At 39.2% G+C, this 14,901-nt stretch overlaps 1 protein-coding gene across 19 annotated transcripts in view; it reads right to left on the minus strand.

Moving 5' to 3' along the window:
* Positions 1-14,901, minus strand: part of CASK (calcium/calmodulin dependent serine protein kinase) — a 358,135-nt gene that overhangs the window by 180,253 nt on the left and 162,981 nt on the right. For all 19 annotated transcript variants that reach the window (XM_045471860.1, XM_045471852.1, XM_045471865.1 and 16 more), the window contains exons 4-5: positions 10,159-10,236; positions 4,636-4,708 (exon numbers count right to left, since the gene is read on the minus strand). In XM_045471860.1, coding sequence (XP_045327816.1) covers positions 4,636-4,708; positions 10,159-10,236 — 151 coding nt within the window. The remainder of the gene's footprint in view (positions 1-4,635; positions 4,709-10,158; positions 10,237-14,901) is intronic.

Below are 14,901 nucleotides of genomic sequence, written 5' to 3' on the forward strand. Positions count from 1 at the left end.
GTCTTATCATACATGCTTGCTGGCCTGGCTCGGAAAGAGGGGAGCAGTGAAAGAATTCACATCTAATAAGCAAGAGAAACAGTCATTCTTTTCCTTTTTATCTTTTTTGTTTTTAAAGTAAGTTCTACTTCCAACATGCGGCTTGCACCCACAATCCCAAGATCAAGAGTTGCATGCTCTACCGACTAAGCCAGCTGGGCTCCCCTCATCCTTTTCTTTCTAAATCAAGGAGTTCATTTTTTTTTTTTTTTGGAAGGGTGGGGTGGGAGAAGGGAAGCACAGCAATTAGAAACAGGACATAAATTTAAGATGATCTTATAATTCATGGCATTTTTCTAAGTACAATTATTAAAACCCTACATTCAAGCTGAACATGTCCATTATGTTCAACAACCTCACAAAAGACATGCAGAAGAGGAATCAGTGTGTTTCTTATAACAGAGATTAAAATAAACGTGTTCTCATTTTAATGAGAATTTCAATTTCTTTCTCCAACATGAGGTGGAGTAAGAGACGTGGAAGAAGTGTCAGCAACCCAAAGTCACAGAGGAAGAAATACTGTATGAACTCCATGATGCCATGGGAACTAGTGTGATGTGATGAACACCTGTTTATAAAGTCTGGTCCTACGCAGGTGAAAGGGGAACTGAGAACAGAAGGGGACCAGAGAGCAGCCAGGCGTGTTCACCAGTTAGGAGGAAAACCATTTCAAGGAAGCTCATGCAGAAGCGCTTGGGTGGAGGCTTCTGGCTGAGTGTCTAGGACTGTCTGCCCATGGGGTTTTGCACACTTCTGAGAACTAAACACTGAGCCCCCAAACCTCCTGGGCAGAGGCCCCATTCAGAATAGAAAGTGACTGTGTGTATGGCCATTTGCATTTTGAGAAGCAGTGTAACTTCAGTTATTAAAATTGTACGTCAGTAGGGCAGAGCCACAGAAAAGTCTAAGAATTGCTTTGTCTCTCCACGCCCAGGTGATGCAGTGTAAGGCTGCCTCCAGGAGTTAGGAGAGACAAGAAAGACCCGAGGACTCTTAATGCTTAAGAGAACTAATGAAGACAGGCAAGGGGCCAGGACTTGCATTTACCTTGCCAACTGTACTGTTTCTTCTTAGAGTTCTTTTAATTTAGGGGTGAGAGGAAGAAAAGAGAAAGAAATGAAACATAATGAAAGTTTTCACATCCTCTCACAAGAAACAGAGGAATAAAAGGGAAGAGGACAGAAAAACAAACCCCTCCCCCCCTCCCAACCCCTGGAAAAAAAAAAAAAAAAAAAAGAAAGAAATGAGCATGCACGCCTTAATTAATGCCTGTAGGGAGGTAAAGCAGGATAGTGTAGTATTATACAGTGGGTCTTAACCACAGGGATCTTTGTGCCCCAGGGGACCTTGAGCAATGTCTGGAGACATTTTTGATTGTCACAGCTTGGGGAAATGCTATTGGCATGCAATGAGTAGAGGCTAGGTAGAGGCAATAATACAAAGGACAGCCTCCCACAACAAAATACAGGGCTCAAAATGCCACTAGTGTGGCTGGTGGGAGAAACCTGTGCTATGATGACACACTTCACTCAATTTCAAAGGATGACACAATTATTTCTTATGCAATTTCATATGAAACTGCTTCTCCAAAGCAAGTTCCCACTACAGGTCACGAGGTACCACATAGTCAAATCTAACTTTGATATAAACCAAACATTTTTAGACTCAATTACCATGAGTTCACAAAGAAATGCCTACCAAGTTAAGAAAAAAGTAATACTAATCGATATAGTGCTAGGATCTTTGGAAAAAACCTAATGCTTTGGGATCAATGCCAAGAATTACTATACTACTACTATATAGTTGACTTATTTGCACTCATTGGTTAGTGTCGGTCTCCCTGAACTAGAAAGTCAGCTTGCTCCATGGAGGCAGTGATTCTATTTTGTTCACTGGTGTAGCTCTGGTTCCTAGAATAGTGCCTGACACAATAAGCACTCAGTGCATATTTTGGGATGAATGTCTTAAGAAAAATCTATCCAAATTCAACATTACTAATTAGCTAAATGTGAGCATTCCATTTACCCGTACAAAATGTACAGATTTCAGGTCCTGAAATATAAAGAATATCAACATTAACATGCGCTCTATGTTGAGCCCACTTGCCAACTGAACAATGGTACCTTTTCTGGTGGTCTCTCCTCACTTGCTGTTTAAGAATTACTTCTGTCTTCCCTTCCTCAGCACCTTTCTGGGTGCTTCCTCAAAATTATTTGGCATGTGCCTTAGAAATACTAAACTAATAAAATCCAATGCAAAACTAATTTTGAGCCTTTTGCTTGAAATGCCCTCTTGTCTCCATGTAACTTCCTCATGACTCAAGACCAGACTCAAACATGACCTCCTCCATGAAGTTTCTCCAACTCTTTTAATGATATTTCCCACCCACTACCTTGGACAGTAATTGTTTTGCCTGTCTGTAAACATGGCCACAAACAAGTTCTCCTATCCTTGTGCACATATGTCGCTCCTCCAACCAGAAGGTGCAATCTATTTTTCCTCCTCTTGAATCCAGGCTAGTCTTGTAACCTACTGACTACCATAATACAGAGGACATGACACAGCACCAATTTCAGGTCTAGGCTTCAGGAGGCCTGGCAGCTTCTGTCTTTGCTTGTTTGGAGCCCTGAGACACTGTCCTGCTAGAAAGGGGGACACAAGAAAAGACAGTGACAGAGGAGAAGATGGAGGGAGACTGAGAGGGAAAAATACCCTGAATGAGAGACTACGAAGAAGGCCCCACAAACCCCCAGCTGTTCTAGTTATAGTTCAGCTGCCACGCCACAGAGTGAGGCCTCCGGGGGTACCAGCCATGCTGCCTCAGCCAACAGTCTGTGAAACAGAATCGAGCAGTCCCCATCAAGCTCTGCCCAGACTGCAGAACCGCGAGCAAATAAATGGCAGTTGCTGTTTGAAGCTTTGTTGTGGTGCTCTGTGGCAGTTGGTTGCCTCATCTCCCTGAGGAGACTCCCATGATACCTTTAGGGCTCCGAGCACAGTATTCCGCATGAAGTAGGCGCATGAATGTTTGTTGAATAAATCAATCAGAAGGTAAATGAGAAGCTGAAGTACGATATTCAGATATAACTACTTTGGGATTTTATTTGGTTTTTGGATCGTCATATCAAATACCATGACTAATCAAATGCTGACGATATTGTCGAAAGTGTTACAGTACAGTACGTTGCCAATCATTATTTACTCTATGATGTTGCTGTAATTACCTTTCAAGAACAGAGTTCAAAATAAAATTGCCTCTTGAGCAAAAGTATTTTTAACGCAATGCTATTACATGAACTAAGAATCTGCTTACACATTTTAAGTTTTCAAAGTGTCATTTTTATCATACATTTTGTTATACAAGGAGTTATATTTTACTCTGTATATATGCATTTTCTTACCTTAATTAGATGTAGAAGAGTAACACAGCCCGCTACTATCATTGGCAGTTACCCTCCTTTTACTTTTTAGATTTCTGATTTGTTTGCATAACTGGAAAATACTTTTATAAAAGTGCTATGTATCCATTGGGTTGTTCAGTATTGAGTACTGAGAATAACAATCCCATTCTCCTATCACCACATTTGAAAAGAGTAAGATTTTGCAAGTAATGTGTGTTTTGTCCATTTCTCCAATAACTGTTTTCATTTGCTATGGTGACATTCCACTAGACTGTCTTGGAATGGCTCCTGCTTTACCTCAGCTCCTAACCATGAGAATTTTCAGTTAAAACTTCCCAAACATTATAGAAAACTTAACTCTACTTAATTTTCTTAACCATTAAAATACATTGAAATAGCCAGGCCGTTGATAATATCTTTTGAGGGAAGGAGAACACCATGTTTGTGGATGCTGTGGGTTTGAGAGAGGCCAGTAAAAAAAATACCAGGGCGAGAAAGTGGACAAACAGGGCCAGAGAGACCTCAGGGGCTCTTAGTGATAGAGGCCTGGGGATCAGGAGGGAGGTACTCTAGTTTCCTTTCTGGCATGCCCCCATGTTCTTCCTGACACCGTTATGAGCCAGGGACTGACAGTTGTCATGAATTTAATACTGGGATCAAACAGGCAGAAAGATTCAATAATGGTAATATGCACATTCCTAAGGGTGCAAAACCACATTACATTTATGATTATGATTTCAGACTATGTTAAAAAAAACTGCAAAAAAAAAAAAAGGTGACTATTCTATACTGCAAAACTACAAAAACGTAAGTATATGATGAACTTTTACTATAGAAACCCAATCCCAAATCCCCACCTCCGCACCCCACCCACAATAAACTTTAGGATAGGATAGTGTTTGGTTCTTACTACTTGTTGGATTTTTCATTTCTCTCTTATGCACATAATGGCAGAAGAGGATTAACAAACGTTTGGAATACGTGTACATTTTAATAAGAAGAAACTGAAATGATACAAGTGTTCCTGTTAAGAATGAGTACGACTCTTCAAATATAAAGCAGTTAAATATATTTTTATTTGGAAGCAAAATTAACTTTAAGATGCTCTCCATAAGAATATTAAGGAAAAATTTCTGATCATTATCACTGTTACCAGTTTCTTTTTGTGCACATTATAGTGATAAAAAGGACTTACCTTCACATCCCTGTGAATTATGTTATTATCATGACAATAGCGTAGAGCTTCCAGTATCTGTCTCATGTAGTGACTGTAGAAAAACAAAAGAAATCTAAAACTGTAACAACGTTTTATTTTTAAAACTTAATATAGAGTGTCCCTAGTTTGTAACTCCCACCTTCATATTCGCTGCCCGCAGACACTGTTCCATGGAGTAGACAAGACTGGTGGGACGTGAGGCTTAATAATGTAAAAAGTTGGCAGACCCATACGTTTATAAGCTTCGTGAAGAAATTTAACTTGTTCTATAGTTTCTAAGATAACCAAGCCAAAAGAATTTCACACCGTTCATAGATGACATAGCTCTGCAAACTAAAAATTCAAGCTGAAAACATGGTGGGGAGAAAAAGCAAGTCTCCAACGCTCAGTTAATTGTGCTTAGTTACAGTGGATTGCTATTAAGTGAACAGTGCTCACAGGTACACCTTGGATTCTGACTGAAGGGGTGGGAGCCTTTTATCTGCCAGCAGACTGGCTCTCTGCCTTATTTCCATTTAGCTCTAAGGACAAACAAGAGGAAAGAACCTCCTTATGCGTGCGATTTCTTTTTGCAACATAATCAAGTTTTAGCTGGGGCATCTTTTAATAAAGCAGAGCTGTTTAGGGCCGAAATCCTAGGAAGTCAGACACCTCAGATGCATCGCGTGGCCAGCAGGGGTCTGCAGAGGCTCCCAGCGAGGTCCAGGTGAAAAACACAGGAGGAGTTAGCATTTTAAAGAACAGGTCTTAAACAATGCTTAACAGGGTCAACTAGCCACAGGGTGTAACCAGAGTAGAGCATTTTTCAGTATTACTTCAGAGCTTACTCTGAGTCCACCCTCCACTAATTTTCCAGTTGTTTTTCTGTAATCCTGCTATTTCTCTCTTTGATCATCTCTTTCTCTGTATTCTACTCCCCTCTTTCTCTTTTTTCCTATTATTCATCTTCCTTTTTCATTTTTCCCTTTTCCTTCTCAGCCAACCATGACAGAAATGCAATATACCCAACATTATTTGTACTTATTGAATTTTGCTTTCTTTCCAGATCTTATATTCCTCACACTTTAAAATAAAAACTAAATAATTTAATAGTACTTGTAAATGCCCTTGTGTGTATCCTTGTGACTCAAAAAAATTTTTTTTCTCTACTCCTGCTATACAATTAAAAGTCCCTCTTGGATATGCTACTATCAAACTCACATAAATGTCCTTCTCATTGGCATATGCATCATTTCGTGTACTACAACCGATCAAAAGTTTCCATTTTTTAAATGAAAGGTAGGAAAAGAACCCCCAGACTGCGTTCCTACACTTACTGTCTCCTCACAAGTGGGCTCTAGGCAGAGAACTTGGCTCATGCAGTCCTTAGTTGTGATGCCAATTTTTCTTACTTTGCAAATGCACACAAAGGGGTTGTGGTCATATACTCTTGGCCTGGTCCCGTGCAGCCTAGAATTAAGTTTCTGTTTAAGTTAGGGGTTCTTAGCTTGGCCCTTTCCTGCTTCAAATCAGGCTGTGAAGGATATGTGTGTGACCCTCTGTAATGGCAGACAACAAATAGGAAAGCACTTTGTAAACTCTAAACCATGCTACAAAGGGTAAAGTCATTATTATTACAATATTACTAAGTTTAGTCAAAGGTTTAGGAACAGCCTATTTGTGCATCTCGAAGTGAACATGAGAACAGTGGGTAAGTTTAAATCAGGTAATGTGGACACAGCTTATACCTATAGTATGGACTACTTTGGATACATAGTATTAAGATAGCCACTTATATATTTGTAGTCTAAAGAAAATTCCTATTTCAAAGCGTCATTAAAAAGAAAATCTCAATGAATGAGCATTTTTAATCTAATTATCAGAGTGCTCAATTATTTGACCCAAATATACATACATATCAGAATCTCTGGAGTGTGTTGGGGGAAGATACATTTTTTTTTTTCTCCCCAGATAGCACAGCTTAAAGTGATCTTTCTCCACCGTCCCAGTCAGGACTCTGGGGGGCTGTGCACGTGAATAGTGTGCAAGCAAAACAGAAAAGCAAAATCCACCCACATGTTCTAGAACTGCTGACTAAATTTTAATTAGATAGCTTCATTTTCATGAATCATCAGGGTGGCCTATACTTTCAGAAACATGTCGCAATAAGAGAAGTTTGCCTCTATCTCCTGTACGGATCAGGAATGAGGACAATTCAGTGGAAGCAAAGAACTGGCCAGCAATCCACTCACTTCCTTTGGTGAGTGATGAAACTGGTGAAAGAAAAGAGGGGAGGAGACTCTAGGTACAGAGATTATCGCTCTTGCTAGTCAGAAGACACCTTATCTCTGAAATGCTCTTAACAGAATGTCCCTGGCTAAGGATTACTTATGGGAAACAGAATCCAGGATCTTTGAGGCATGGCTGGCTTCCTGGAGGATGTCACTGAAGCTATACAACTCCCCGGGGGCATACAATGGAGCCATCTCATAACTGCAATTCTCCCTTGTGTGTGGGATCCCACATGTAGACACCCCATCTACTCTGGGAAATTGCCCTTGAAAACTCAGACCTCTCTGGTTCAGTTGAGCCTTTTGATCGCCTGTATCATTGTAATTATTTAGTAAAGCTTGGTACTAGAGAAGAAGACTGCTCTGATTTGTAAGAGTTTGATTTGATCATCTGATTTTGTATGTTAGTGCACTCGACAACTCATCACCCCTGAAGGAACAGAGGTAATCACTAATTGGGTTGTAAGGACTGTATGCAGTTTTATTTTAGGCCATGCTTTGCTGCTTCTCTGGAAGCTCAGCCAATTGGAGAAAAACATTATCAATTTGATTACTTGGTGTCTCCGAGTCTTCCTACAGTTGTGGTCTCACTAGAATACTGATACAAGCTAAATTTCCCAACAATGAATCACAGAATCAGAGGAGGAGGGGAAGTTCAAAGACAACTGGTTGAATGTTCTACAACCAAAGGAAGGCTCTACATTCTTCTTTTAGGAAGAATCCTTAATAAATTGTACCAAATCTCTCTCTGCAATGTCACCTACTGGTTCCAATACTACTCCTTACTGGTTCATTCTGGAAAGTTCCTTCCATAAAAAAAAAAAAAAAAAAAAAAAAAAAAAAAAAAAAAAAAAAAAAACCATTTTAACAGAAAATATAGGTAGATTTTAAAATCAACAGGCTTTCATCTTAATGTATGGAAGCACCTACCTTTCCTATAAACCTTGAGATTGGGAAAGATCCCCCAAGTAATCTCACTGTATGGCATCACCTCTACATATTACTATTCTCCTTATGCTGACACCCAGGCCAGTGGCACAGACAGGCTCAAAGTTAAGGAAAAGCAATATGGATGAGTGGGGAACAGGATAAAAGTGGTACTGTTTTAACATCAACCCTGACAGCATATGTGCCAGGTACCTGTGAGAAGTAAGGGAGATGATTCATTATAAGAAATACCAAATAAACGCTGTGCTAATTAATAGGTTTATGACCTGTTGGAAATATGTATGAACCACCCCCCACCAACAATGGAGCCCCCAACCCTTAGATACTTCACTTCCTGGTTCTTGTTCCCCTCTCCTTTTTGCGGGCTTATTTTTGCAGGCTTTGCAATGAGCATGCACGAAAGAACAAAGGGAGAAGGGAATGAAACCTCTGTGTCACCTCAGGGAATGTACATTTGTTCCAGTCAGACTACTTTTTCCCGTATATGGGCATAGGAGACTTCCGGGTAAGGCTGTAACCTCTGTAGTACTCAGCCAATGAGAAATCAGGGGAGGGACTTGCACACTAGGAGATAAATTGTCTGCTGTGATTGTCCCGGGTGTGCCTGTCCATCAGACACCCGCTCTTGCAAGAATGTTGATTAAAGCCTCGCTTCACAGTGCTCCTAGGTGCTTCTCTGCGTCCCTCCTTTGACTGGGTCAGTGGGCTTATTTCTCACAGTACTCCAGTGTGGTCCAAAGGGAAAAAAGTCATCTCCCTTCATCAAGCTTCACTGTTTTATAAAAATCCATGTTCAGAATTTTTAGTTTTCCCTATTTGATGCTGCTGTTGAAAGAGATCAATTTGGGAGAGTACAAAAGGCAGGTTGCCTCAAATTCTTGAAGAAGTAAATATAAACAACAAGATGCAAGGGTCTGAGAGTTTCATTCAGTTGGATAAAGTCGTTTACCGCTGTATGTTAAGAAAAATCAAGATGGCACTGACTATTTTGGTATTAAAGAATGGTTTTTAATTCTGAAGCACAATACAGAATAAAAAATTTTAATTGTGGTAAGAACTCAAAACTAATAGGAAAATGAGATTTACCCCTTCCCCTTCCCCCACCGCCCCGTAGAATGTGCTTTAGTGAGCACGGCACAGAAAAAAAGAGGATACCCAACCTCAGTTCTACCATGAATACATCAGGAGTTCAAAGAAGTCATTACAATTACTGTATATAAACTTTCATATGCTGCTTCTCCCTAGCTCCAGCAGCACAGAACAGCAGCTACCTCACTTGAGTATATTCTTCATCTTGTGTTATAGCTATGGCTGCTCTGTCTCCTGAGACTGGGGCCCTTGCTCCTTAGCCAGGAAGAGGCAGGGCACTGAATCTGAAGCCACTCTGAGCTGAGAGTTGTATTAGATAGTCCCTAAGCTATTGCTACCTGTATCTGTCCAAGATGCCATGGTTATATAAAGGATGATAAGAGGAAGTTATAATCATTTAATGGTAACTGTTTCTCAGATTGTAGAAAGTTTTAATAAATCCTAACTGGTTTGTGGGTTTGAATCCTTCAATATATTATGGCTGGTGACTGAGGAGACCCCATGTATTAAAAAGGCAACCCACTGAAGTGGGTATTTATGATATGATTGAATGACACCAAAGCAGAAAGCTATATTGCTCCAAATCTATAAGCAAGTGGCCCAGTGCATGGTTCCTGTGATTTTTCAACTTTACTCCTTATTTTGACTCATTAGTCCTGTACAACAACTTGACTTAGAACAATGGCCACCATTTGCTTGGGAGATCACACACTGGCCTGAAGCAAATATATTTGGCAGGAAGACTGTGCTATTATTTCTATTCCTTCCACTATTCTGTGCATTTCATCAGATTAACTGGTCACATAATAATGTGCTATCACTAAAAGGCGAAGTGAAGAACTAAGAAGGCTCAGCTGCCCAAAACAATGATCACACATAACCCCCACCCCCCCAAAGTTGATTCTTCATAGTTCTTGAGCTACCAAATCCCTTCTTGAATAAAAGTCATCTCAAACAGGAAAGGCAACAGTACCATGTTAAGCTGTAGACTCATGTTAAGAAATTTGTTGTTCAGTATTTGGCATTTCCAGTCACTATTCAGCTCCACTACTGCACACTAGAACAGACATGTTCCTTGTAGGAAAGAGGCAGTCTCCTCCTCATCAGTTCAAAAAGCAGGTCACTTCATGTGATTTCTCTGTCATTTCCTTCTTTTATTTCCCCTGTGACCTCTGAGTCAATACAAATTACATACCTGGCTACAGCTTCACTGTATACAAAACCAGCGTCAGCTCGCTTTACGATTTCAAAACACAGATCTGCGCCATCCATACTGTAGAGAAATGTGAGGAAAAAAAATATGTAAAAGGAAATCCCAGGAAGAAAACACTAAAAATGAATATATTGTAACTAAGTCATTAGTTGGCTTACAGCTAACGATTCTAATAAGTTATTTAAATCTCCTTTCTTTCAAGGAAACATATATAAATTATAAAGGAATATTATAACCATCTTAACACTGAAAATCTACATGGAAAGAAGTACAAAGAACAAGCAAATGGTAGCATCAAATAACACAAGGTGTAGAAAATGGACCATAAATTTCCTTTAAGTTATCACAACAAGAAGCCTCAGAAAAGGGCAATGCTGGTGGCTATGGACATATTTTTGAGTCAAGTTCCAAAATTATCTGTACTTAGTCATGTCACGTAATATTTTAAGAATCCAACAAGGATTCTAAAATATTTAGCTATAGTTATCACCACTAAATGGGCATTCAAACTATATACCGTAGAAGGAAAACCGTAGCTAATTCATAATTTCTTTTTGTTCACACTCCATTACCAAAGTCAATCCCTACAAACATATTCTAACACACTGATGTGTTGGTGATGGAATGTCACTCTTTTGCCCCAAACTTAAAATACTTCTTCTTTATTTCTCAGATCAGTAAGGTCTCTTGTTGTGTCAGCCACACCTCACTCTTCTACCTGTCCTATCTGATGGCTCCTCAAGTATACCTCACTCTCTAGGCAGGCTAGTCTTAATTACTATTCTCCGAACATACAGTCTTCTTTCTTTTCTTGTCACATGCTTCTGAATACATTGCTGTTCATATTCAAAACCTGCTGTAATCCAAGGCCCCATTCCAATCACACCTTTCCCAGAAAGCCCCCTAAGTGAATTACCAACCACATCAAGGCTTTCATTTGCTTAAATTCTATAACAACCCTATATGCCCATATCCTAACAGTTAGCACTTAACACATGTTTAGCATTTACATACATATACAGGACACTTTTGCCAGATTGTATCTGGTAATGAAATTATTCAAATATCAATAGCTGACATTTTCATAATGCTTCAAGGCATATGAAGTGTTTTCAAAACCAGTTATTTCATTCATTCACTTATTCAAGTAGCTGAGACTCCAGTGTATTACACTGAGGAAACAGGCTTCTAGAAGGGAAACTAAAGAAACTATTCATTACTATTACTAATAATTACTAAGTAGGTATTAATAATAATGAATTATCAATACTCATATTACAATTCACCAAGCATCATGGGAAACACTCCTTGTTATATCTCCATTCTTACAATCACCCCACGAGGTCAGCACCCTTCTCATTCTCAAATACTTTGTATGAGTAGACAAGTAGGTTACAGGGACAGGATTCAAATCTGTGTCTGTATTCACTGCTCTTCCCATTACCTACAGCTACACCTGCTGGGTGTGCAAGGAAGAAATGCACATATTCAAGCTCAACAGTTCAACAAGATGTATAAAGCCCTAAAGAACAAGTATGTTGTTTTGTTTTTTTTTGAGACAGAGACAGAGCATGAGCAGGGGAGGAGCAGAGAGAGAGGGAGACACAGAATCCAAAGCAGGCTCCAGGCTCTGAGCTATCAGATGCTGGGCTCGTGACAGCTCAGAGCCCGATGTGGGGCTCAAACTCATGGACTGCGAGATCATAACGTGAGCTGAAGTCGGACGCTTAACTGCCTAAGCCACCCAGGAGCCCCAAGAACAAGTATGTTTTATACTTTCAACATACTCCCACCCAATACCCAGCAGAAGACTGAGCACACAGTAAATATTTAATGAATAATTTTGACCATATGATCTAAATCTTGGTGTGGTTTTAAGAAAAATTTTTTTAATGTTTATTTATTATTGAGAAACAGGGACAGAGCATGAGCATGGGAGGAGCAGAGAAGGGGGAGACACAGAATCTGAATCAGGCTCCAGGCTCTGAGGTGTTAGCACAGAGCCTGACGTGGGGCTTGAACTCACACACCACGAGATCGTGACCTGAGCAGAAGTCGGACGTTAACCAACTGAACCATACAGGCGCCCCTCGGTGTGGTTTTGTATAAATGAAAATACTTTCACATTTATACAAGGGTTTACAACATTTGCCTAGTTTCCAGTTCACAGCTGATGAACATTTTCCAATGTCAAATAGAATTCTTCTGCACAAAATAATCTTTGTGATGGTGTAGTCTGCTCTGAAGTATGGTAGTGAACATTTTCCACCATTGGAAATAAAGCCCAAATGAACATGGTCACATGTTTGAACAGTCATGATATTCTGCTAGAGTAAAAGTCTTATAAGGAGAGTTGCACTTGTACTAGGGGTCGGGGGGCATATACAATAAAGCTGTTGATATACTCCTGGAAAAAAATTTAACATGCTATACTGCCCTCACTAATCGTGAAAGTGTCCTTTCCTCTACCTTGCCCCCACTAGGCTGACTATTCCTTTTTGATCTTTGCCAGTCAGATAGGAGGGAAAAAAGTAAGTCATGATTGCTTTAATTTGCATTTCCTTGATTACAAGAGAGACTGAATATTTTTCATTTCTTTGTATTGTGGGGAGGAAAAAAAATATTATTTCTAAATGGGCTGCAATTTAAGCTGGTTGCTTGATCTAGGAGAACTAAGGCACCCCTCCCAGTGAATGAATTGCAGTTTTGTTTAGGCGGTTTCCTGTTTAATTGTGAGATGTGAGGATGAGCACTGTTCAGCTCACATGAGAGCGGAGTTAGGCAAAGGAGAGCTAAATCGATCGCATCGCCAAGAAATAAGAATCTGGAAGCTTTCCTGAGAGCTGGAGGAAGACTTTTTTGGAGGGACTTGGAAGAGGGAAAACAGCAGTCTGAGAAGTAGGAGAAGGTAGTCAAGTGGTGAGAGGCCAATGCCTAACAAGGGAACCAGTCAGTGAAAAAAAAACCTGGAAATTACCAGCATGGATCGACACATTTTTGGGTGTTATATCTGAAATACTAGTATTTGAAATGACAGTCTCTACACATGCACATACACAGGTTATTTTCAGGTTTCTTGGCTTTTCCACTGACCTGTCTCTTCTTGTATCTGGTACCACACCATTTTTAATACTGTAATAGTGTTTTTCAATATTTTATCTTATATTTTTTAAGTAAGCTCTACAGCCAACATGGGGCTTAAACTCATGAGATCAAGAGTTGTACACTCTACTGACTGAGGCAGCCAGGCGGCCCTCTAATAGTGTATTTTAATATTTGGAAAAATAAGTCATTTCATTATTATTCTTCGCTAATATTTTCTTATGAATTTTTTTCTTCCAGCTGAACTTTAAAAACGAGTTCATCAAATGTTAAAAATTTTTTAATATTTTGCCTGAGATAATTTTATATTTATAGATGAACTTCTAGAAATTAACATTTTTCTCATATTCTCATCTATGAGCATGATATGTTCTCTATTTCTCTTCATGTCTCTAAGTCACAGTTTTAAGGTTTTCTTCATATTGGTTCCAAATATTGATTATCGGGGTTTTTTTGCCCTAGGATACTTTTAGTCACTCTTATAAATGAGATCTTCTGGGCATTGTACATTTTTTATGACGATGGTTCATAACCTGGGGTAACAAACAAACTCACCTGTGTAACTTTAAATATGCATGCATGTTCCTTCAGGAGCTAGTCTGAAAGTCAGTCATCGCTGTGAAAGTAATCTTCTATTATTAAAGCTGTTTGATTAGTTATTTGTAACACTGATATTAGAGTAAAATGCAATTCATTAATTTTAAATTTTGATATATGGAAAAATGAAAAATACTATTTATGCAAATTTTATTCATCACTGAAATTTAATATATATATTCATAATACAATCCTGATATAACAACTTTGAAAAGTTTGATGTCTCAAATCTTTGATCATCTTTATTTGATAATACTTCTAAAAACAAGTGCAAGGCTTTTTTCATTGTTTTTCTCTTGCTTCCCATCTTAGGGTATTTCTGGGGCTACTAAGGAGCTTCAAAAAAGCATGTTCTAAACTTCCCTGTTTGGTTCCATTCCAAGGGAGTAAAATAAGAGGGAGAAGAAACCCTGCTTTAGAAAGTATGGGGAATGCTTCTATCCTACATGCCGAGAAAAACTATGGGAGGTTTACGTTGACTTGTGAAAGCAGTGGGATCATGAATGATCTTAGCTGTTCCTTTCATCTGTCTGAATTTTAAAAATTTTACAATAAATGTAAATTACTTACATAATTAAAAAAAATCCAAAACAAATATGCCAAACAAAATAGATCACACGTCTAGAGGCACAATGTATGGCTGACCATATGTTGAAGGGATCAGAATATAAGCCACCTTGGCATAGGATTATTTTGAGCTGAAGGCAATTGAAAAACACCAGACATAGGAAGAACTCTCCGATCTTGTCCATTCTGCCTGAAAATGGAGGTTTAAATTTCTCTTTGTAAAGGCGTTCCCCTCTCATGTACTAGGAAGAGAACTACTCCTACCTGCATAACAAACCTTACTAAACAACTCTTACTTACCACACATTTCCTGGTCGCCTTGCCACCACTTACCCGAGACCCCCAAACTCCCCCCTCTTCCTTTTTCTAGTCTCTTCAGACTGTATTACTCTTTGTTAAAATGGTATATAAGCATCTGGGTCTAACCACCTCTTTTGTGGTTTTCACTTTTTTCCTGTG

This window comes from Leopardus geoffroyi, chromosome X (assembly GCF_018350155.1).
Source record: "Leopardus geoffroyi isolate Oge1 chromosome X, O.geoffroyi_Oge1_pat1.0, whole genome shotgun sequence".
Lineage (NCBI taxonomy): Eukaryota > Metazoa > Chordata > Mammalia > Carnivora > Felidae > Leopardus > Leopardus geoffroyi.